Here is a 25,899-nt window from a genome sequence, read left to right as displayed (position 1 = left end):
CAAACTTGTGGCCCTCCAAATGTTTGGGACTCAAACTCCAAAAGTCATAGCCAGCTTGTTCTAAGGCCAGGAATTCTGGGAGCTGAAATCCAAAACATCTGGAGGGCTACAAGTTTGACACCACTGAATAAACAAGTGCAGGTCTGATTCTAAATCTGTGGTTATCATGAAGAGAGGATAGGGTTTAGGATAGCCTGCTCAAGGGATTAGTTTGCTTTTGCCATGTGCCTTCAAGTCATTTCTGGACTCATGGTACATCTAAAGCACCTGGTTTCATGGGGGGTTTGTTTGCCACATATACAGTAGAGTCTCACTTATCCAACATAAACGGGCCGGCAGAACGTTGGAAAAGCGAATATGTTGGATAATAAGGAGAGATTAAGGAAAAGCCTATTAAACATCAAATTAGGTTATGATTTTACAAATTAATCACCAAAACATCATGTTATACAACAAATTTGACAGGAAAAGTAGTTCAATACGCAGTAATGCTATGTAGTAATTACTATATTTACGAATTTAGCACCAAAATATCACGATATATTGAAAACATTGACTACAAAAATGCGTTGGATAATCCAGAATGTTAGATAAGCGAGTGTTGGATAAGTGAGACTCTACTGTATTCAGAAGGTTTCTTATTGCCTTCTGAGTCTGTGTGTCTTGCTCAAGTTCCTCCCATGGCTGATACCACAGAGTCCTCACCCAACAGTTACACTGCTATGCCATATTGATTCATAAGTTGATTTTCTCTTATATGTATGTGAATGTTTAATATTTACACTTATATGGGGAAATTAAGCCCAGATTTTGGGAAACACTTTGTCCTCAGTGACTGCCATTGGGTTCCCTAATCCTAACTGATGAGTTATATATTATAGAGAGCTAGAGATAGATAGATAGATAGATATATTACTTATTTTCAACAAAGGAATCCTGTCACCAGTGAATTCTATATTTTTCTTGTAATGATGCACATTTTACGAATTATCGTCTACCTATATCAAGGCAGGTCAAACAAGGGCTCCCCTCCTTCCAATGATTATTTCTAAATATATGTGGGGAGAAAATCCTGAAGCTTATTTAATTGATTAATTTCTTTGAGTCCAGGTCCCAACAGGAACACATTTGTTTACAGATTAAAAGAAAAAAAAATAGAACACACAATATATTAAAAAATGACCTGCATGACTCCAAAACCTATGGAATATTGAGATTCTCTTTTGCAATGTTTAAGGAGTGAGGTATGAGGAAGTCAGTCTTTTTAAATCAATACAGAATTTCAGAGCTGAAGCTCAAATGTAGATACATTTTGTTAGGTAAAAAGGAGGAAACCATTTGGAGGAAATTCCAACCACTATCATAGCTCCACCCACATATAATGTGAAGCAATAAGGTATAAACTGCTGAGTCTGATAGCTGTCCTTTTTATTACCACTGTACTATGAACCCTGAAAGCACTACAAGGCTCTTTTTCCAGGCCAGCAAGATGCCAATAGTTCCCACTTGTATACAGCTAGGAGAAAAGCCAGGTCTTCCAGTTATATTATCCTAGAACTGTAGGGAGAATATATTTCCTTTACCTTGTTTACATAAAGATAAAAAATTGAAGGCACTGAAAATAGTCCAAACAGATTTCAGCTCATCCAAAGAGCAATGCATTATCCAGAATACTTATTTTTTGGTGACTTTGTATCAAATGTAATATCCATATATATTTATTCTCTTGTCATTTTAATATATTCATAATAGCATGAAAGTTATTTTTAAGATATTATATTTCCGTATTTGCCAATACTTTCTGCAAGATCCCACAACTATGCAGATCGTTTCCCTCACATGTAGGAATGCACAGAATGTACAAAAAAGACAATCAGTTTAGCCCCGTCATATTAAAATGTTGCTTAACTGTGGATAATTATTTTTTTCAATATCTGTCCATTTTACCAATGATGCAAAGATATTAGGAAAACATATCTGGCATTTTCAGAATGAGTAACCTACCAAATATGTTGGTGGAATGTCCTTTTCTACCAATGGGTTTCAGTTCGTTGTGACCCCATCCATATCGTCGATAATTATCCCAAGCATGTTTCATCATCTAAAGAATATAAATTTTTAAAAAAACTGAGTTTGGTTAACAGAAATTAATAATGTAACACTTCAGAAAATAATTCTAATGTATTTCCAGATTTTTCAGTCCTTCAAGTGAAAACCGTCTTGAAAGTCTGCAGGCCTTTAAATGCAACTGAATCATGAACTACAAAATATATAAAGTTAAACAGCCCAATGTCAGGATAGCTTTTTTCTTTCTGCCTGATTCTGGCTCATATTTTTACAAAAACCACACAAATCAAATGTGACGCTACTAGCCATTTTCACAAGCTATAGTTTTCATTTATTTATATTACATTCATTTGTAACCGTACCCGTTGCTGCCCTAGGTCACTTTCATAATAATTACAGGACTCGCAGGTCTGAAGGAGACCATGAATGCAAGATGAGGCTTGTAAATCCCTATAAAACTCCAGGTAGAAACAAACACATACACAGCAACAAGAAGAGAAGATAGTAGGGAGAATAAGTGAGCAGGTAGAGAAAAGGGCTGGAGAGCCACTATGTGAAACTCCCCTTGGGGACAGCAGTGGTAGGACCACATCTTTCCTTGCCCCTTCCTCACCCTAAAGGTAATCACGCTTTTTTCACTTTCAAAATGGCGAAGCTGTGCTTCCCTCAAGAAAACTGACTTTGAGGGCATGGTCTGGATTGAAAGTTCTTCCTCACTTCGGCATAATATGGGAAAAGCAATTCACAGAGAAAAGCTGGTTTTGGAACTCCAAAATTGGCAGTTTACACCTTTCAGTTATTTAAAAAAAAAGAATGGAGGATTGTCCTCATGAGACAGTATTTGTCTTAATGACCTGCAAGTCCCAAAGGAAGTAGCAGTCATCAAAGTGGAGGGCCAACTCTATATTCATAACAAGTCAACTTTAGGATAAATTCTTCGTGACACCCTGTGAACAGTTGCATAAAAGTAAGTCCCAGAGGTGCACCAGTTAGTTTCTTTTACTCTCTAGAACTGTTAAGCATCTAGTGGCTTGCCAAAAAGAGCTCTTTCTCCTTGTTCCCTGTTTGCGTTCTCTGTCTTACTACATTTTATAGCTAATTTTGCATTTCTAACATTGAACAAAATATTACCATTTCTACCAAGCCTGATCAAATGGGCTCAAATGTCAAAAAGCCTACAGGAGCATTCTATTATAATTTATCTTGGATAAACCCAGAGATCTGTTACTTAGTATGAATGGGCTCGCTGGCATTCATCACGAAGTTGATTAGAATTCCAAAAGGTGTCAATAATGGCTCCTATGGCCAATACAAGAGCATTAAAAGGATTCCTACTCCAGTTATGGAAAAGCACATCTATTCCTATGTCTTTCAAAAAAAGGGAAATAGCATTTTTTCTTTTTTTCTTTCTTTTGTCTTTTAAAAAGCATGCCCCGGAAAGTCTTGTTTAAAAGGGAAACTGCTAGGTTGAAAATTACTTTAAGTCTCCAGTCAACTGCAGTTTATTTATTGCTCTCAAGCACACATAACTAGAAATTTTCAAAACTGGGGAGGTCATCTTTAGACAGGAGTATGGAGTCACTCCATCATGTAAAACAGGTACTGTGGCTTGCAATATGGTCTCTCCAACTACTATTTCAGATGTCTTAACTAATTTAATCATTTTCAAAAATTGGAAACATATTTTGCAAATGGTGTAGCTCAGGAGTCCCCAAACAAAGGCCCATGGGCCAAATGCAGTCCTCACAGGCTATTTACCTGGCCACCGGCCTAAACTTTAGACTTAGGGTCACCTAAGTCTGAAGCAACTTGAAGGCACACAACAACAACAACAACAACAACAACAATCCCAATTAACTTGACTATCTCATCAGACAAATGCAGGCCCACACTTCTCATTAAAATACTGGTAAGTTTATGTTGGTTAAAATTGTTTGTTCATGTTTTACAGATATGTGCAGTGTGCATAGTGTTATTTGAAACTATAGACCCCAACGGTCTGAGGGACTGTGAAATGGCCCTTTGCTTAAAAAGTTTGAGATCTGCTGGTATAGCCTATATACCCTAAGGACCAGATCTTATCTGGCATTGGAAACTAAGCAGGATCAGGTTAGTACTTGGATGGGAGACTGCGAAGAATACCAGGTGATATAGGATATATTTTAGAGAAAGGAACTGACAGAACCACCTCTGAGTATTTCTTGCCTAAGAGTCTACAGGCAACATCGAATGTATATACAAATACTCAAATATTGCAAACATTTATACTGTACTTGCAAGAACAATTTATAAAGGAAAATGTGGCACTTATTTTGCTCTAAATATTCAAGGAGGAAAATGATAGCTTGTTGCATAAAGATGTCATTAATATGTATCTTGAAGCAGCATATATTGAAAATCTACAAAACCTCATCTTTTAAAGAACACTGCCTGCCAAGACATTGGCAAACTTATTCTGGGCAATCTAAAAGACCCTTTTGTGATGTTTCTACAAATGCAAGCCAATTGTAGGAGTCATAATGGAGAGATACTAATACTTTGCTTTGGCAAAAAAAGAATGAATATTTCTTTTCACTATGTCATTATAGTGAAAGCTTTTCAGAATTTTGTACCAGTTTGCTATTTTTAGGAGGACATATTCTTAGTTTTTCAATAAACAAAGGCAAAACAATGCAATTGTCAACGGGAATTAACAACCAGATACAAAGGGAGGTCTCAATGTGGAGCATGACCATTCACAGGGGAGAAATTTTGTTGTCACATACATTGTTTCTGATCTTTACAGAAATGACACTGCTGTTAGGAAATATTGCTGGATGATAATCAGATAACTCTATCTGTTACCTCTTTAATTTTGTCCCTTTTTTCTCGAATGTTTGGGTCCACTGGGTCTCCATCGTTTATCCCGATAAGATTTGGCACCGGGACTGGTGGCAGAGGCTTGTTGCTTTTATTCTTCAAGCTCTTTGCTATCTTGCTCTTCTCAGTCTGAATTTCTGCTTGTATCTCAACCTGTGACTTCTGCAGTTTCTCTTTTGCTTCTTCTAGAGCTTTTTCATGATCTGCACGAATTTTATTTCTCAGTCGTTCCTCTTCTTCCCTATAGAGACAGTCAACAATCAAATAATTACTTTCCAAATAGTTTACATTTTCTTTTTCAGAAATGTTAAAAGGGGGTTGACCTTAGCTTGCTATTTCAAAAGAAACCCATGAAGTTCATTTAATTTGAATCCACTTAAATGACAGGAAAAATGTGAATATATTTAATACCTCAAAACTTATAACAAAATTCAAAAGATTTCTAAAGTATTGACAGCTTTTAAACAGAAAAAATGCCCCAAGATTATAACAATTAGTACAATTCCAATTGCTAAAGATTTTTTAAATCTATGAACTACCTTCCTGACAAAAGTATGATTTATGAAAGACCTCTGATCTTTAAGAAATCTATCAGTTAAAATTCTAAAACCTTACATAATACTGGAAAGATAGGATTATGCAAGTCTAGCTGCACAAGAACATAGATATGATGCACATTCACTTGTTTACCCAATTAAAAACAATACAAAGTATAGTCCAACACAGTTACATGTAGAATTTACTACTGTAAGATGTATTGATGGCCCCGGTTTTGACAGCTTCATGGATGATGAGGCTCTCAATGGTTGCGAACTACTTTATTTCCTCTAATATCAGAGGAAGTACTCTTCTGCATATCATATTCCACTGCCAAATAGCCTTTTCCACTGAGAAGTTCTCACTAATGTGACATCCTTTCAAATACTTAAACGTGGCTGTCATGTACCCTCTCAGTTTTCTATTCTCCAAACTAAGCATACCCAGCTCCCTAAGCCACTCCATTTTCAAACCTATGATCATATTAGTTGCCTTTCTCTGGACACATTCCACCTCGTCAATATCCTTCTTGAATTATGGTGCCCAGAACTGGACACAGTTCTCCAGGTGAGGTCCGACCAAAGCAGAATAGAGTGGGATTAGGACATCCTAGACACTATGCTCCTGTTGCTACAGCCTAGAATTACATTGGCTTTTCATATGCTGCACAACACTGTTGAATCATGTTCAGTTTGTGTTTTACTAAGATTCCTTGGTCCCTTTCACATGGGCTGTTTTCAAGCCAGATGTCACCCATCCTATATACATGCATTTCCTTTTTATTGCCAAAGTGTAGTACCATACATTTCTCCCTACTGCAATGATTCTCTATCTGTGGGTGTTCTGGCCTACAACTCCTAGAAATCCCAGCCAGTTTACCAGCTGTTAGGATTTCTGGGAGTTGAAGGCCAAAACATTGGCGACCCACAGGTTAAGAACCACTGCCCTATTGAAATTCATTGTTAGTTTGGGCTTAGGTCTCTAATCTTGGTTATTTTGTATTCTGATCTTGTTCTCTGGCATATTAGTTATTCTTCCCAATTTGGTGTCATCTGCAAACCTGGTAAGCATGCCTTCTAGATCTTCATTCCAAATCATTGATAAAATATGTTGAATAGCACTGGATATCCCACTCTGTGGCATCCCACTGGTCACTTCTCTCAAGGATAAAGAGGAGCCACAGGTGAGCACCCTTTGGGTTTGGCCAGTTAAGCAATTCCCAGTCCGCCTAACAGCAGTATGGTGTAGCTCACATTTTATTAGCTTCTTTGTGAGAATGTCATGGGGAACCTTGGTAAACATTGCCCGAAATATTAGTAGCTTTGCTCGCTCATCCTCTAATGCACTGCTTCTTAAACGGTGAGTTCCAACCCCAAATGGAGTCCCCTAAGCTCACGTAAAATTTGTCAACAGTAAAAGATTTCAGGACGCCAATTATGAAATTGTACCTTCCACCTTCTTTTAATTTTTTTTCACAGGCCAGTTTTCCTAGGCTACAGGAATAGTGCTTTCTGGTCCAGGTAAAAAATACTGTTCCTCCTCTTGGTATCCAAACTACATGGGGAATGATGGAGCAGCAGACATACATTTAAAGCACACCATTTTGTTGTTCTTTTCATCTTTGCTTCAGCCTAGGAAAAAGAACCCTGCTTTCCTTCCCTGAATTCTATATAAGGGAGAGGTGGATTCATTTCCTTGACCTTAGTTTTTATAACAGGTATTCAGATGAGCAAGCTAATACACAGGTCAGAGGGATTACTTGCTCTTTAAAAGAACGAAAGCTATTCATAAATGCATTTGTAGTTGGCTTTTGGAGGCATTTTATTTGGTAACAGAACATAACTTAGGCAATTCCAAGAAAAAATCAATTTAAAATTTTTGAGAAAGTCACAAGAAAGTTGACATTCAGATATTATTGGGATTTTGGCCTGCATCAATAGGGCTATAGCGTCTAAATCCAGGGAAGTCATGCTACCCATCTATTCTACCTTGGTCAGACCACACCTGGAATACTGTGTCCAATTCTGGGCACCGCAGTTGAAGGGAGATGTTGACAAGCTGGAATGTGTCCAGAGGAGGGCAACTAAAATGATCAAAGGTCTGGAGAACAAGCCCTATGAGGAGAGGCTTAAAGAACTGGGCATGTTTAGCCTGCAGAAGAGAGGCTAAGAGGAGACATGATAGCCATGTACAAATATGTGAGGGGAAGTCATAGGGAGGAGGGATCAAGCTTGTTTTCTGCTGCCCTGCAGACTAGGACGCGGAACAATTGCTTCAAACTACAGGAAAGGAGATTCCACCTGAACATCAGGAAGAACTTCCTGACTGTGAGGGCTGTTCGGCAGTCCTCATGGGCCATCCAGTCCAATCCCCCGCTAAGAAGCAGGAAATCACATTCAAAGCACCCCCGACAGATGGCCATCCAGCCTCTGCTTAAAAGCCTCCAAAGAAGGGGTTCCACTGGCTTTTTTAGCTGCCGCATCACATTGTTGGCTCATGTTTAACTTGTTGTCCACGAGGACTCCAAGGTCTTTTTTGCACACACTGCTGTCAAGCCAGGCGTCCCCCATTCTGTATCTTTGATTTCCATTTTTTCTGCTGAAGTGAAGTATCTTGCATTTGTCCCTGTTGAACTTCATTTTGTTAGTTTCGGCCCATCTCTCTTGTCTGTCAAGATCATTTTGAATTCTGCTCCTGTCTTCTGGAGTGTTAGCTATCCCTCCCAGTTTGGTGTCGTCTGCAAACTTGATGATCGTGCCTTCTAACCCTTCGTCTAAGTCGTTAATAAAGATGTTGAACAGAACTGGGCCCAGGACGGAGCCCTGCGGCACTCCACTTGTCACTTCTTTCCATGATGAAGACGACGCATTGGTGAGCACCCTTTGGGTTTGTTCGCTTAGCCAATTACAGACCCACCTAACCGTAGTTTTGTCTAGCCCACATTTTACTAGTTTGTTTGCCAGAAGGTCGTGGGGGACTTTGTCGAAGGCCTTACTGAAATCCAGGTACGCTACATCACGGCATTCCCTGTATCGACCCAACTCGTAACTCTATCGAAAACAGAGATCAGATTAGTCTGGCATGACTTTTTTTTGGTAAATCCGTGTTGACTATTAGCAATGACCGCATTTGTTTCTAAGTGTTCGCAGACTACTTCTTTAATGATCTTTTCCAGAATCTTGCCTGGTATCGATGTGAGGCTGACCGGACGGTAATTGTTTGGGTCGTTCTTTTTTCCGTTCTTGAAGATAGGGACCACATTCGCCCTCCTCCAATCTGCTGGGACTTCTCCCGTTCTCCAAGAACTCTCGAAGATAATTGCCAGTGGTTCTGAAATAACTTCCGCTAGTTCCTTCAATACTCTTGGATGTAGCTGATCTGGCCCTGGGGACTTGAATTCATTTAGAGCGGCCAGGTGTTCCTGGACAACTTGTTTCCCTATTTGGGGTTGGATTTCCCCCCAATCCTTCGTCCATTCCATGTTGCTGAGGTTGAAGATGGCTTTCTTTTTGTGAGAAGATCGAGGCAAAGAAGGCATTAAGCAGTTCTGCCTTTTCCCTATCCCCTGTCGCCATCACCCCATCTTCTCCTTGCAGTGGCCCTATCACCTCCTTGTTCTTCCTTTTTCTACCAACGTAAGCAAAAAAGCCTTTTTTGTTGTTTTTTATGTCCCTGGCAAGCCTGAGCTCATTTTGCGCTTTAGCCTTGCGAACCTTTTCCCTATACGTTTGAATTCTTCTTTGGTGATTTCTCCCCTTTTCCACTTCTTGTGCATGTCACTTTTGAGTTTTAGCTCAGTTAGAAGTTCTTTGGACATCCATTCTGGCTTCTTTGCACTTGTCTTATTTTTCTTCTTTGTTGGCACTGTTTGCATTTGCGCCTTGAGTATTTTACTTTTGAAAAACTCCCATCCATCCTTAACTCCCTTGTTTTTTAATATTGGTGTCCATAGAATGCCACTCAGTAATTCCTTCATTTTTTGGAAGTCAGCTCTCTTAAAGTCCAGAATGCGTGTTTGACTTGTCTTAGTTTCAGCATTCCTTTGTATTGCAAACTGCAGGAGCACATGGTCACTTGCCCCTAAGGATCCAACCACTTTAACTGTATTGATCAGGTCTTCCACATTTGTTAAGATTAGATCAAGAGTCTATTACAGACTACATCTGTAATAAATGTTCATAAAGTATACTTACAAGCAACAAAGCTGTTTTGAATTCTAGCAAACTTTGGACCCAGTTCAAAGTAAAAGTAGGCCAAGCGATCTCCAATTTCAACCTGCACTTTGAAAAAGCCCAGAAGCAATAAGCAACGCTGCTATGTCCAGGTACCTTGATAGCTAAGATCAGGCATGTTAAATATAAGATCTGAATACTCCTTTCAATATGGGAAAATAATCATTTAGAAGGAACTACGAAGAATTTTGTGTACCAGGGAGACCCATTATAAGCTCAACTGTCTCTGTTACTAGCTAAAGGGACTCTATTATTAGTAACAGAGGTCAAGAAAGTAAGCAAAATTGAGAGATTCCCAGGATGATCTTGAACTTGCTGTTCTGAATTATTTGTTCCTGCCAATTCTAGGGGCATAACATGTACAAAGGTCATTGGAAAGGGATTGGTGAGGACAAAGTGGAAGATGCTGAAACATTCAGAGAAACACTGGGTGCATCTGAACTATAGATTAATAACAACAACAACAACAAAATTTTATTTCTTGCCCGCCTCTCCTCATGGCTCAAGGAAATTTATTGCAGTTCGACACCACTATAACTGCCATTGCCCAACGCTATACAATCCTGGGACATGTAGCTTGAAGCACCACAGAAAACTAAAGATCTTGTAAAACTACAAACCTCAGAATTCCAAAGCATTAAGCCATGGCAGTTCAAGTGGTTTCGAACTGAATTCATTCCACAGAAAATGCACTCTCAAATGTGGATGGTGCACTACAACAGTAAGAGAAGGAAGCAAGCAACATTTTTAATAGATCCAGAGCTTTAAAGGTGCAGTTTCACAGTCTGTTATTCAATTTAGAGTTCAACAAAAATTAACTCGGTAATTCAATTAAGACTAATCGCAACCCACAGATTTCACATAGCTACAGTAATATGTGGTTACACAATTTGTATGGGCCCAAATAACAAAGCAACAGCAATCACAAAACAAGAGAGACAGCTGTCATTGGAAAACTGACATTGAGAATTTAAAGAACAAACCTCACCATCTATACATGTTTGATAAGATATAAGCCCCACTATATTCAACAGGGCTTTCTCCTAAAAAAGCATGTTTAGGACTACAATTTAAGATTCCCCTTATAAATCTGATTTAAAGGGGATTGAAAACTCATCAGAGATTTAGCATGAAGGATTTAAGTTCATGCTGATCCCTTGAGTAGCTTTAAAACTACTCAGCCCTATTAAAAAGTCAGAAAACATATGGTTTGAAAATGAAAGTGTCATCACCTGATGTGCTGAATGTCCTTCAGTCTTTTCAATACAAATTATAGTCAACATTTTTAGAATTGTCATTACTTTGAACTCAAAATGGCAAATCAACTCCTTTGCAATAAACAAGTAATAACAACTAACTAACTTTGCCTCGGTGGCGAAGTGGGTTAAAGCACTGAGCTGCTGAACTTGCAGACCGAAAGGTCCCAGGTTCAAACCCCGGGAGCGGCATGAGCAGCCGCTGTTAGTTCCAGCTTCTGCCAACCTAGCAGTTCGAAAACATGCCAATGTGAGTGGATCAATAGGTACCGCTCCAGCGGGAAGGTAACGGCGCTCCATGCAGTCATGCCGGCCACATGACCTTGGAGGTGTCTACGGACAACGCCAGCTCTTTGGCTTAGAAATGGAGCTGAGCACCAACCCCCAGAGTCAGACATGACTGGACTTAATGTCAGGGGAAACCTTTACCTTTTACCTTAACAACTAACTACATAAAATGCCATGCCCTTACAGCTATGCATAGGCATTAGTACTACTAGCAGGCTGAGAATCCACTAACTAACTTTTTGAGAAATGTGGATATGACACTGTTTTCACTGTACCTTCTGTTCAGTTTTTCTGCTTAAAAGAAGTACAGTACAGGTACTAGTAACCTTGAAAAATAGTATTTATGCCAAATATGTCTAATTCTAATTTTCTCACCAGTGTTGAAAGCAAACCAGTGCTTTCACTACTGTATCACTACTGTATTTCATCGCATAATAGATGCCATTGCATAATAGTCACACACACTTTTAGTATTTTGTAATTCCTCGCTTAATAGTCGCACCCACAGTTCACATGTTGCCTATTATGCAAGGGAGCAACACCTCCTGATTGCCTCTTCCAAGCTATGGAGGGCTACCATGGCGATCCGGCAGGGCCAAGACAGTACTCCATAGGTCAAATGGGAGAGGTGTGTAGGTGGGCGAGCCTTCACCCACCCATGTGCCTGCTGGCAAGTGCTGCAAGAGAAGCCCCACAGCTGGAAAAAAAATCCTTGCATGAAAAGATAAAAATGTGGCAATTATGTGATAAAATATGGTATTTTCATTGTTTCATTATTAGGTTAGCCAGAGCAACCTGTGGCCCTCCAGGTGTTTTGAACGTCAGGTCCCAAAATTCATGACCATTGAACAAAGCTAGCTAGGGCTTCTGAGAGTTAGAATCCCAAACACCTGCAGGAACACAGATTGTGCAGGCCTGGTGGAACCTATATTTTTAAAAAAGAAGTGAATGCTTCTAAGAAAGCTATAGGGTTTCTTGAAAATACTGTACATATTTCTTCATTTTAAATAAACTATAAAATGCATAGTTTTATCCAAATTGTTCACTGTGCCCACATTTAGAAAATGGGAATATTAAAAATTGTAGAATGGATTTGAAGTTAAAGCCGTAATTTAGTTTTTTAAAATGGTGTGTGCTGCTCTAGGTATTGCACAAGAGGGAAGAATTGGGTGTGAAAAAAATAACAATAATAATAGCAATATCATCTAGCATACACAAACCTGAAGTGACATAGCTTCAACAAACAACACCATATGCATTTATTACTGAAATTTATGGATAGTGAGTAAAAACCAAAATTTAACAATCAAACCAGCCATAGTTTGTAGATCCTTGTCTCATAAGCACAATTGCTTAACTGGAACATCAGCAAGTTGCATCTTCTTTGGATTACTGTAACACACTCTACTTGGGACAGGCTTTAAAGAGTATTTGGAGACTTCATCTGGCCCAAAGAGCTGCGCCAGGGGCTGGCTACAGTGAGAACACAATTCCCCCACTTCAACAGCTGCACTGGCTGCCAGGTTGTTTCTGGGCACAATTCAAACTGCTGGTTTTGACCTATAAAGCTCTATATGGCTCAAATTTACACTATCTGGCAAATCATGTCTTCCTTAATGAATCTATCTAAAACCTGAGATCCTCAGGAGAGGTACTTATCTCAGTCTTGCCACCATCACAAGAGCCTTTTTTGGTTGCTGCCACTCGACTCTGAAACTCTCTACCCAAGAAGCCCCTCCTTATTCTCCTTCAAGTGGCAAGCTAAAACTTTATTCAAGAAGGCTTTTAAAACATAGCTTTTTTTTAAAAAAAAAGTTACTGTATGGTGTTAGTGAACTGTTTTTAACAGCTTTTATTTACTATATTTGAAAATTGTATGTTATGTGAACTTTAGTTTAATATTATTTTAATAATTATTGCTGTATATTTTAAATATATAGGTTGGGTTGTGGTTCTTGAGATAAAGGGGGTATAAATGTTGTTGTTGTTGTTGTTAATCGTTTATGTATCCAGTCAGTCTTCAGTCAAAGTACATGAAGAAATGTGGGGGGGGGGGGGGGGGAACCAAAATGAACATTACTAAGTTAAAACCTACTAAAACCTCAACCAACTTAATGCTGTTTTCCTTGCTCACTTAAATCCAGCTATATAACACACAGAGGAAAAACCAAAATAGAGATCATTTGGTAGACTGAATGGATAGCAGTTACCATTTTCCAAATCTTCCTTCTATAGAGAATTTTTTCCCATATTATAAAACCTGGACTGTATTGGTTACTTTTAATCGGGCATGGGCAACCTTCGGCCCTCCAGGTGTTTTGGACTTCCAACTCCTACAATTCCTAACAGCTGAAAGTTTGCCCATGCCTGCTTTTAGCAATTTCCCCCTCCCTTTGCACTCTCACACCCAATCCCCTAATCTTCTGGAGTGGGCATAGCAAGAAGGGGGAGAATCCCTGAAGATTACTGCCCCCTGCATTATGAGGGGAGGAGAACTGTTGTTGGAGAAACCAAAGGACAATAAGTGTATGTAGTTCTACATGTGGCCTGTATGTTTTGTGGTTAACATGTACTGCTTTTGTTGTCTTCTAAATTAGGAACAGGTATACCCCAATTAACAAAGCTTCTGATAGTGAAGTTCATTTTTCTTCTTTGTCCTCTTTCTATCTAGACCAGGTCTGCACAGCCTGTGGCCCTTCAGGTGCTCCCAGAATTCCTGACCACTGGACAAGCTGGCTAGGGATCCTGGGAGTTGGTACAGTTTCTGCAGGCCTGATCTAGACATTCTCTAGCACAGTGTTTCTCAAACCATGCTCCTCCACATGTTTTGAACTTCAGCTCCAAGAAATCCCAGCCATCTTACCAGCTGTTAGGAGTTATGAAAGCTGAAGTCCAAAGCATCTGGAGGAACACAGTTTGAGAAATTATGTTCTAGCATTAGCACTTGGGAGGATAGTGGGTATGGACAGTGTTTCTGCAGTAAACATAGAAATCAAGCTTCAGCTATGAAACTCTACCTTAGTCGATCCTTCTGTTGTCATGTGCACAAACGTACAACAGGTAAGATAAGTAGCACCAAAACAGAGGGCAGTTCTAAATAGACTTTTGGAAGTAAATTAAAACAAACTGGTTTCACTGTGCAGTGCCTACAAAAACACTCCAAAAACCGGTGGCCACAGTATCGGTTGACTACAGATCAGAACCAAGCCCAGGAACAGCCGCTAAAAAATGTGAGGTATTTTTCTTAACCAGCCCACTGAAATGTGATGTGCATATCATGTCCTTCAAGAGCAATATTTCTCAACCTGTGGGACCCCAGGTGATTTGGCTTTCAACTTGCAGAAATTCTAACAGCTGGTAAATTGGCTTGGATTTCTGGAAGTTGTAGGCCAAAACACCTGGGGACCCACAGTTTTGAGCCCTGCATGGGATATACTTTAATCAGCTGCAGCACATTATATAGCTTGTCCCAAAAAGGGTTGGGGGGAGAAGAGAGAACAAACAGCATTCAATAGGAAAATACTGTCATATTTCTAGTATGTTTTAATTAACAAGGTTAAGTCTACCTGTCTATGAAAACTCTCCCAATCTTTTCATTAAGAGGATTTAGTGTCTACTTGAAGCTGACATTACTTTCCGTGCTTCATTCACAATGAAAAAGGAAAATAAACTTTTCTAAAAGCAGACTTTCCTTATTGGTTACACATGTAACTCAATAGTTGGATCTGAGCATATAAGGAAAACTTAAACATTTTATAGCAAGCTTGTTTTCTGCTGCTCTGGAGACTAGGACTCAGAACAATGGATTCAAATGGAAAGAAAGAAGATTCCACCTAAACATTAGGAAGAACTGTAAGAGCTATTCAAAGGTGTAATATGCTGCCTTGGAGTACACAGAGTCTCCTTCTCTGGGGGTTTTTTGGCAGACGCTGGGTCTCTTCCAATGCTATTATTCAACTTTTCATTTTCTTTTCTTCAAATATCTTTGGTGCTATCCACACTGCATAGAGTCAGGTGCAGAGTAAGGCTTCTACCCATACCAAGTGGTCTTTAGGACAATATGTCTCACAAGAGCACACAATGACCCAACCACACCTGAAGTGTTTTGTCACTTTCGTTCCCAATCAGTCAAGGCCACGTTTCAGGGGGAGGGAGGGAATAGCATCTGCTGTCTGGTTCTTAACTAGGAGTAGCTTGTAAATCAAATGTTTGTAACTCAGGGGACTGCCTGTACTTGGTGTTCAGAAGCCTAAATTACATCCCACCTTCAATTGTATACTAATGCTTTTGTCAAGCCACTTTGAGTTCCCTTTGGGGAGATAAAGCGGGATATAAATAAATATAATGTTGTTGAAGACTTTCATGGCCAGAATCATTGGGTTGCTGTGAGTTTTCCGGGCTGTATGGCCATTTTCCAGAAGCATTCTCTCCTGACATTTCACCCATAACTATGGCAGGCATCCTCTGAGGTTGTGAGGTCTCTTGGAAACTGGGCGAGTGGGGTTTATATATCTGTGGAAAACCCAATATTCACACTTGCTTCAAACAGACAAGAGTTCTTTCTCTCACCCTGGACTTTCCACAGATATATAAACCCCTAGTTTCCAACAGACCTCACAACCTCTGACTATGCCTGCCATAACTGTGGGCGAAACGTCAGGAGAGAATGGTTCTGGAACATGGCCATACAGCCCGGAAAACTCACAGTAACCCAAATATAATAATAATAATGTATAGTACTTTAATCTCTTACCAAAACAAACCAACTCTAAACCTTATTGGTATCAGTCTAAGCCAGGCATGGGCAAACTTTGGCCTTCCAGGGGTTTTGGACTTAAACTCCCACAATTCCTACTTTTTAATATTTTGAATTATTTTTTAAAAGTTCCACACATTTGTTAAACAGCAGATATGTAATATTCAATACAATATATCTCATAAAACCTTTTGTATCCATTGTTGCTTCCACACTTACACATACTTTTCTATCCCCCACCCCCGTGCTCCCCTCCCCGAGCCACTTCTTTTAAATAGTATCTGTCCAAAATTTCATTTCCTCTTGTGGAGGTAACTTTCCATCCTTTTTTTAAAATCCTCTTTCAAAAAATTTTTTCCCGAGACATCATCAAAATCGCTTTGTTTTCATAACCTACTTTTAACTTACATGTCAGCTTATCACTTATTGCCAATTTCCATATTTCCTTATACCACTTTCAATTTGTATATTCATCTCCCTTTTTCAATTCATTGCTATAAGAAATCTTGCTATTAATAGATTTGAAATTGCATCCTTTACTTCTTTTTTCAACTGTTTATTATGATATAGCGATAATAATGCTATACCCGGACTTCTTTATTTACTGTACTTATACCCCACCCTTCTCACCCCTGAAGGGGGACTCAAGGCAGCTTATAAATGATGGCAATAATTCAATGCCAAATTTAAATAATAGTATCAATAAAACACAATATTCTAAAACTGTCAAAAACATAAATATCAATTAAAATAGTCTTATCAATCGTATGAAGTCTAGCACCAACTGAGCTTTGTAAACACTGAACCAATTGTGTCGTCGAAGGCTGTCATGGCTGGAATCACTGAGCTGCTGTGAGTTTCCAGGCTGAATGCTTCTAGAACATGGCCATACAATCCAGAAAACTCACAGCAAGCCATTGAACCAATTATTTATCACTACATTACTGTTTAATATGGTGTTCTATTCTATCCTGCCAACCTAGCAGTTCGAAAACATGCAAATGTGAGTAGATCAATAGGTACCGCTCCGGCAGGAAGGTAACGACACTCCATGTAGTCATGCCGGCCACATGACCTTGGAGGTGTCTACGGACAATGCCGGCTCTTCGGCTTAGAAATGGAGAGGAGCACCAACCCCCAGAGTCGGTCACGACTGGACTTAACGTCAGGGGAAACCTTTACCTATTCAGTTAAGTTTCTTTTCGTTGACGATGTTTGTTTTGTTCTGTATGTATTTTATCCTGTTTTATTGTGATTTCCTGGGCTTGGGCCCATGTTAGCCGCCCCTAGTCCCTGCAGGGAGATGGAGGCGGGATATAAAAATAAAATTATTATTATTATTTTGCCATTTTATTTTAATGTTCTATTTTAATGTTCATTATATCCTCTATCCCTCTAAATACCTTTTGCCAAAAACTAATTACATATTTACAATGCCACCATCTATTTATATATATGGTCCCACTTCTTGGCATCCTCTCCAGCAATTTAGGAATTGTGGGAGTTGAAGTCCAAAACCCATGGAGGGCCGAAGTTTGCCCATGCCTGGTCTAAGCCAATCAACAGGTTTCCTCTCTGGAGATCTCATCTCAGGGTGGCCTTACACGCCTCCTCCTGGGAGACAGACCTACCTACCTACCTGTGCCTGTGTTGGTCGCGGCCCTGCCCGTGGATCAGGTACCCTCCGGCCTGCTTGCCCCCCTCGCCGGCCTCCACGTGAGGGATGAGGACATCTTCCAAGCCCAGGTCGAAACGCTTGTGTTTGGAGGAGTCCGGCAGGAAGAAGAAGGCCCCGAAACACAGCGTGATGAAGGCACTGAGAATCAGCAGCAGGATGAACTTCTCGGAGAGTCTCAAGGTAGCCCTGTGGTGCGGGAAGGAGGAGGACGGGCCCAGGCTCCGCGGCGGGATGCGGCGCCCAGAGAGAGGCAGCAAGGCCGGGGTGGTCATCGCGCCCAGAAAGACGAGAAGGAGGAAGGGAAACCCGGCTCAGGCCAGTGCTCGGCGGTGGAGGCGTCGCCAAGGGAGGAGGCCGTCATCAGAGCGGCTCCCTCCCGGGCGGCAAACCCCGGACCCGCGAGGCCTGGGAGGGCTCCGGGGCGGCCACACACATCCGGGGAGAAGGAGGAGGCGACGCCGTAGCCTCCCGCCTGCGACCAGGCCCCTCAAGGCGGGCGGCAAGCGAGGCGCCGGAGGAAGGGGACGCTCTTCCTGCCTTCCTTCCCCGCCCGCTCTGCCAACGAACACCAGGGCCAGGCAACAGCCGACGCGGAAGCCCTCCTCAGAGAAACGGCGCCAATCTCCTCTTCTGCGCCTGCGCGCGCTCGGAAAGAACGGAAGCGACGGCGCGCGCTCCCCCCCCACACTCTCTCTTGCGCATGCGCAAACTTCGGCTGGCGTCTCGTCGAAAGAGCGCTTCCCTCAAACCGGTTTGGCCTCCAACTCCCAGAAGCCCTTGCCAGCTTGTTAAATGGTCAGGAATTCTGGGAGTTGGAGTCCCAAACAGCAGCTTTGAGGACGCTTGGTCGGAGGAGGTTCATCTCCAACTCCCAGAAGCCCTTTGAATGCTGGGAGTCGGCGTTTCAAAGCACCTGGAGGCCACAGGCTGTGAGGCGACTTGGATCTTTCCTGAGCCCTTACCTGCGCATGCGCCACGGCAACAACCGAGGGAAGGGAGGAGCGCGCGCTGTCGTTATGCTCGCGCCCGAGGCTCGTTCGCCTAATCTCTAAAGCAGGCATGGGCAAACTTGGGCCCTCCAGGTGTTTTGGACTTCAACTCCCAGAATTCCTGGCCTCAGGCCCTTTCCTTTTCCCCTTAAGCGGCTGAGGGGAAAAAGGAAAGGGCCTGAGGTCAGGAATTCTGGGAGTTGAAGTTCAAAATACCTGGAGGGCCCAGGTTTGCCCATCCCTGCTCTAGAGCTTCTTTTCGCCAATGTTGCGTTGACTCGCCGGAACTGGGCTCTAGTTCTCGGCCGCCTGCATTTCTCCTCCTTGGGACGTCCAAGAAATGTAGCCTGGAGCCTCCTTTGGCTTCTATAGGAGGAAGATTCTGTTTGAATGGAAACCAGGACTACTACTTCCATCTCCAACTCTTGACCTGAAATATCAACACCAGAACACAGTGCAGTGCTGTACTATTCTGCTGTCTTTTTCAGATTCAGCTTGATTGGCCTAAAGTCATGCTATTAGATATACATTCAATTAAACCCCGAAAATGAACCAATTTTAAGAGCAATAGACAACAAATAATTTCAACAAACAGAGAGAACCACAGAGTTGGAGGAGACCACAAGGGTCTTTCTGCCATGAAAAAATACACAGTCAAAGCTTTCCAAACAGATGGACATCCTGCCTCCATTTTTAAAAACTCAAAAAAAGAAAACAATGACATATCCCACCATCAACTATCTCCTACCATGTGAAAGTTTTTGCTGATTTAATTTATTGATCATTTATTTACAACATTTATATCCCGCCCTTCTCACCCCAAAGGGGACTCAGGGCGGCTTATATGTACATACAATATTTTATTAACATAGCACAATATAAGCATTATATTACTATATTGTACTATACCACTATACTGCAATATTATTAGTAATATTACATGTTATATAATATGCAATTATAACTTTTTATTGTGTCAAAGCCACTTGAGAACATACTGCAAGTTGCTTCTGGTGTGACAGAATTGGTCGTCTACAGAGACGTTGCCCAGGGGACGCCCAGATGTGTTAGCTGGGAGGCTTCTCTCATGTCCCTGCAGGCTAGAGCTGACAGACAGGAACTCACTTCGTCTCATGGATTTGAACCAGCAAACTTCAGGTCAGCAACCCAACCTTCAGGTCAGCCAGCACAAGGGTTTAACCCATTGTGCCGCCACGGCTGATGTTTAGGTGGCATCTCTTTTCCTGCAGTTTGAATCCATTGTTCCATAGCCTGATCTCTGGAGCAGCAGAACATACGCTTCCTCCATCTTCAGTGTGTCATCTTTTCAATAAACTTTCTTGGGACTTTGATTTAGAGGCTGGATTATCCGTCAGGGCTGCTTTAGAATTTCCCTACATGACGGGGTTGGACTAGATGGCCCTTGGGGTCTCTTCCAACTCTATTATTCTATGATTCTATAGAATCATAGAAATTGTTGGTCCTATCAAACATCTATTTGTTGACTTAGCAGCAACTTTTGATTCCATTGATAGAAGCCTGTTGTGGCATAAACTCACTAACTAATACAGTAATAGACTATTGGATTATGACCTGTTAGGATCCTTTAGTTTATTGGGCAATGGAAATCTTGTTTGAAGCTCTCAGCAAACAAAGATTCAAGCAGAATTCTTTAAAATAACGTGTTTGTTTTACTGATAACTTCATATATTTAAATATACAGGTATATTTCTTGTCAGGTTAAACTTTAAAATGTTTCAGTTTGTATCTTTAAACTTATAATCTTTAATAGTCTCTTTAACACTATATTGCCCTCTTTTATAACAGTGTACTTCCAAGGAACTCAAGCCTCAACTGTCTTCTAACTCCCAACACTGGCTTCTGCCCTCTAACAGATTCAAGCCTCAACTGTCATTTATAACTGTCACCCTTTTAAAAATGCATTCTAAATAGTCACATGACCAGCAGCCCCTCCTACTGCTTCAAGTACATAGAGGTAAGAAAACTGCAAACCAAAGAAGACATACACTTCAGGAAATAAACTGACACATTATAAAACAGACAAAACATTAAATAGAGGCTTGAGAAGGTTGCAGTATTCAACAGATTACTTGATCCTATCCCTGTAGATAATGCCTTATCTACCCACATAGATAAAAAAGTAAAGCAAGAATGCCTGTTGACACCATCACACTTTAATTTATATCTGAATGATGTAATTCCAACATTATCTGGCTTGGAAAATTTTCCATCCTCAGTTGGGTCAGAGATGGTGTCTGTTCTTTTATATGCTGATGATATGGTTTTAATTTCTCTTAGAATCCTAGAATAACAAGAGTTGGAAGAGACCGCATGGGCCATCTAGTCCAACCCCCTGCCATGCTGGAAAAGCATAATCAAAGCACTCTCAACAGATGACCTTTTAGCCTCTGTTTAAAAGCCTCCAAAGAAGAAGCTTCTGCCACACTCTGAAACAGAGAGTTCCATGCAGAACAGCTGTCGCGGTATGGAAGATCTTCCTAATGTTCAATTGGAATCTCCTTTCTGTAATTTGAACCCATTGCTCCGAGCCCTATTCTCCAGGGCAGCAAAAAGCAAGCCTGCTCCCTCTTCCCCTTTCATATATTTATACATGGCAACAATGTCTCCTCTCAACCTTCTCTTCTGCAGGCTAAACATACCCAGCTTTTGAAGCCACGATAGTAGTTTATCAATCATGGTGTCTCTCTTGCCGGGTAAGTATTAAACTACTGTAGTATTCTAAAATATTTTTTAGTTCGGGACTTTCCTAAATTAACTTTTGAACAGCTACCAAACTGCAGTGTTTGGAGTCCAAGATATCAAATGTTGCTGTAGTCCTATCCTACTCTACTTGACAGTGTTTCTATCTTGAACTCGAAAGAGAAGCTTCATGACTACATTTTAATCATGGTGCACAACTGGATAGAGAGGCTGTTAACAATTGAATTTTTTTAAAAATTTTATAGACTATATACATTTGACCATCAATAGTCCGTTTACCTGGAAAAGCTTACATTTTCAAAACTTAGGCAGGTTTTTACAGCCTTTTGTCTTTTTAAACCATAGGTAGTCATGATCTATGGCAGAGATTATCATGTCCCTCTGGCCCTCTGTTTTGTGTATTTGTCTGTCTCCAGATATTGAAGATTTGTCGTATCTTTGCTTTTCTACACATTATGTTCAAAACCAGGATCCGAATTCTTGGGATCTATTATGTCTAATCTGAATTCTAATAATGTGTCGGAAGAGATTTTCTATTTCCTGTGTGATATCAATGTTATGATAATTTATTTATTTATTTATTTCCAACATTTATATCCCGCCCTTCTCACCCGAAGGGACTCAGGGCGGCGTACAAAATTGGCAACAATTCGATGCCTACACATAATTAAAACAGCAATGAAAATCCAATAAAACAATTAAAACAATATAAAGATATAAAACATATGATTAAAATCCATTCCTCCAAAATCCTCGTGCTGTAGCCGTAAATCAGTCCGGGTCGTCTTTATCATTTAATCTTCGAAAGCCTGGGCACATACCCATGTTTTCAGGGCTTTTCTAAAACTCAAAAGGGTAGAAATGAAAAGTCGTGGAAATGATAAGTCACAAAAATGTCTTTTCACCCTGAGAGCAATGAAGATTTGAGCTAAACTATTTGCTGATATTGCAGTTGATTTCTATGGGGATGCTCTCAACCAACTGAATTTTATCTAATCTAAATGTTAATGGTGTCTGTATTTGATGTGCTATATTGTATTTTAATGGTACAGTAGAGTCTCACTTATCCAACATAAACGGGCCGGCAGAATGTTGGATAAGCGAGTATGTTGGATAATAAGGAGGGATTAAGGAAACGCCTATTAAACATCAAATTAGGTTATGATTTTACAAATTAAGCACCAAAACATCATGTTAGACAACAAATTTGGCAGAAAAAGTAGTTCAATACGCAGTAATGCTATGTAGTAATTACTGTATTAATGAATTTAGCACCAAAATATCACGATATATTGAAAACATTGACTACAAAAATGCGTTGGATAATCCAGAACGTTGGATAAGTGAGTGTTAGATAAGTGAGACTCTACTGTATTGTATTTTAGTGGGATTTAATTACGATAAGCAAGATCTGTATGCCAATTGCTTTAGACAGTACTTTTATATTGTTGTATATTGTTGCACTTATATATTGGACTATGCCCTCAGCATGAATAATAAACAATACATTTGGACAAGTGTATACCAGTCATAAAATGTATGTTAGCCATCATATGTGTCCTATCCACTACTGCTCTGCTCATAATCACAGTCAGTCACTGATCTGAGGATTATTGAAATAGAGTATGCAATAGAGTTGTGAGTAGGAGTGTCTGCCTTGCTGGAAACTATAACCACAGTATATGAGGTGCAGAACAAGTCCCTTCAAGGACAAAAAGCAAAATGAAAAAAGGCAGCTGCAGAATATAGAGATTTCTAGCAATGCCATTGTTCTGCTTTGCTGGGAGTTTATGAACTGGATTTGGCTACTCTACCAACAGTCAAGGCCATTCCTTGTGGGCTCAGGCATCCTTGTTGCTGGTATGTTTATATCGATGCAACGAGGAATGTTCGTAGTGTTTTGTCATGTCAGTGTGGTTAATTGAACAGTAGGTGGCCAATTTCAGTTATGTCTCACTCTACATTTTTCAAACTCATTGAGAACTGCATGGTGAGGAGCGCTGTTACTGCTTAACAAGGAATTACTATTATTCTGTGGATGCTCATAGAATATTGTGCTTGTTGCCTTGTAGCCCATCAGTTCAAAGTTTGCCATTCTGAAATAGCAGAAAATCTTGTGGAAGTCATACTGGCTGTGAAGTTGCTGTCTCCGCCTCACATTATTTTCCTTGGGAGGTACGTATTGTAATAGCAAAATTTCCAGGCAGCAGCATTGCTGGTATTATGATGTACACATGAGTTGTCATTGCAACTCCCACTTGTAAATGTGATGAATTAGCTACTGTAAATTAGCAGATATTCTGATGGGATGCGTAATTCATAATTTGTCAGATTCCTCCTTCACAATTGCTGTGCAGGCTTCATATATGCTTAAGTTGTGATTTCTCTTTCTTGTTTGCACTGTACTTTCTGCAGATAATTGACTGCTTCACCGAAATAGGAACCTCACAGGTGGTGGGTGGGCACTATTGCCAGATTGTTTTGCCAGTAAAACAAAAAGGAGAATTCATTAAGAGCGTACACATACTCCATCCTGGTACAAGGAATAGTTGATCACAATGGGTGCTTCATTATACAGAGATTGGTTGGAATGAGAAGGTTCACAGTTCACATTGTTCTTTGAATGCGATTTCCTGCTTCTTGGCAGGGTGTTGGACTGGATGGCCCATGATGTCTCTTCCAACTCTACTATTCTATGATTCTATGATGTGATAAGTAACTCCGCAAAATATTAGACTATGCAGGTGCCTGGAAATCTGACCTTTACTGTAGATGGCCAACAGGTTGGGCCACTGCTACTCTTGGACAGTGCATATCTGATTAGGAAGTGGCTAATAAAGCCATCTTTACAGAGAAACAGGCACACTTGAACAAATGCCTAAATTACACTAGGAATGTGGTCGAACAGGCATTTGGGCGCTTGAAATCCCATTGGTGATGCCTGACAGCTTCACTGGAGGTTGCAGAGAAGACTGTCCCATAATAACTGCATCCTGCACAATCTTGTATTAAAAAAATTGCTTTGATTGGAATTATAGATCTGAATGTAATCCAGAACCTTTACAGGATACAATGAAGGTACAGTAGAGTCTCGCTTATCCAACATTCTGGATTATTTTTGTAGTCAATGTTTTCAATATATCGTGATATTTTGGTGCTAAATTCATTAATACAGTAATTACTACATAGCATTACTGCGTATTGAACTACTTTTTCTGCCAAATTTGTTGTCTAACATGATGTTTTGGTGCTTAATTTGTAAAATCATAACCTAATTTGATGTTTAATAGGCTTTTCCTTAATCCCTCCTTATTATCCAACATATTCGCTTATCCAACATTCTGCCGGCCCGTTTATGTTGGATAAGTGAGACTCTACTGTAGTCACAAGAAAAACATTTTTAATGAATGGTTCAAGGATAAATAAAGAGAAACAATGTCAGGAGATGCAAAGAAGTACAGGCAGTCTCCAAATTACAGAACAATTTTACAGAATGATTATATGAATGTGTAAGCAACTTGAACATTTAAAAGTACTGTATGAATGCCAAGGCAGTCCCCGAATTACAAACATACTATGAATCGAGTAACAAAATACTGTCCAATGCTCTTACAAAGAAATTAGTTAAAACAGTATAAGGTCAACGAAAGATCAAAATGATGCCCTCAATTCAAATCCAAATGAAATAAGTAGTACAGTAAAGTCTCACTTATCCAACATAAACGGGCCGGCAGAATGTTGGATAAGTGAATATGTTGGATAATAAGGAGGGATTTAGGAAAAGCCTATTAAACATCAAATTAGGTTATGATTTTACAAATTAAGCACCAAAACATCATGTTAGACAACACATTTGGCAGAAAAAGTAGTTCAATACGCAGTAATGCTATGTACTAATTACTATATTTACGAATTTAGCACCAAAATATCACGATGTATTGAAAACATTGACTACAAAAATGCATTGGATAATCCAGAACGTTGGATAAATGGGTGTTAGATAAGTGAGACTCTACTGTATCTTTAAAAAACGCAGCTACATTGCCCAAACACGAATCAAGAAACAGGAAAGGCACTGCAGACTGATTCAACCAGAGAAGTCAGCCATAGCAGAGCACTTGATGAACCAACCTGGACACAGCATATTATTTGAGAACACAGAAATGCTGGACTGCTATAACAACAACCATTGAAATCCACAAGCATGTGGACAATTTCAACAGAAAGGAGGAAACCATGAAATTGAACAAAATCTAGCTACCAATATTTTTTTTAAAAACTTTAAAATCAGGATAGTAAATAAAGAACAACACTCAGAAAATGGGAATTCCAGACATAAAACAATCAGGGCCAGCTAACACCTCCCAACAAAGGATTCCCCCAGGCAGGAATGAGCCAGGCCTTGAAGTTGCAATGCTTTTCAATGCTAATCAAAGGGATTAATTGCAACATTCACACTTGCCTCCAATAGACAAGAGTTCTTTCTCCCACAAAT

General features: G+C 40.1%; 2 protein-coding genes across 3 annotated transcripts in view; one reads left to right on the top strand and one right to left on the bottom strand.

The window, feature by feature from the left end:
• The window catches only part of man1a2 (mannosidase alpha class 1A member 2), a 38,729-nt gene extending 20,401 nt beyond the window's left edge, over positions 1-18,328 (bottom strand). Inside the window, exons 1-3 of the mRNA XM_008115271.3 lie at positions 17,635-18,328; positions 4,912-5,167; positions 2,005-2,101 (exon numbers count right to left, since the gene is read on the bottom strand). Of these exons, the coding sequence (XP_008113478.2) occupies positions 2,005-2,101; positions 4,912-5,167; positions 17,635-17,945 (664 nt within the window). The 5' untranslated portion in view covers positions 17,946-18,328. The remainder of the gene's footprint in view (positions 1-2,004; positions 2,102-4,911; positions 5,168-17,634) is intronic.
• A 1,515-nt stretch (positions 18,329-19,843) lies between these two features.
• Positions 19,844-25,899, top strand: part of casr (calcium sensing receptor) — a 70,865-nt gene continuing 64,809 nt past the window's right edge. For both annotated transcript variants that reach the window (XM_008115268.3, XM_062971797.1), the window contains exons 1-3: positions 19,844-21,166; positions 21,333-21,397; positions 23,477-23,579. The gene's annotated coding sequence lies outside the window, so the exon portion shown is untranslated. The remainder of the gene's footprint in view (positions 21,167-21,332; positions 21,398-23,476; positions 23,580-25,899) is intronic.

This window comes from Anolis carolinensis, chromosome 2 (assembly GCF_035594765.1).
Source record: "Anolis carolinensis isolate JA03-04 chromosome 2, rAnoCar3.1.pri, whole genome shotgun sequence".
NCBI classification, from domain to species: domain Eukaryota; kingdom Metazoa; phylum Chordata; class Lepidosauria; order Squamata; family Dactyloidae; genus Anolis; species Anolis carolinensis.
This window is presented reverse-complemented; position numbering and strand designations above follow the sequence as displayed.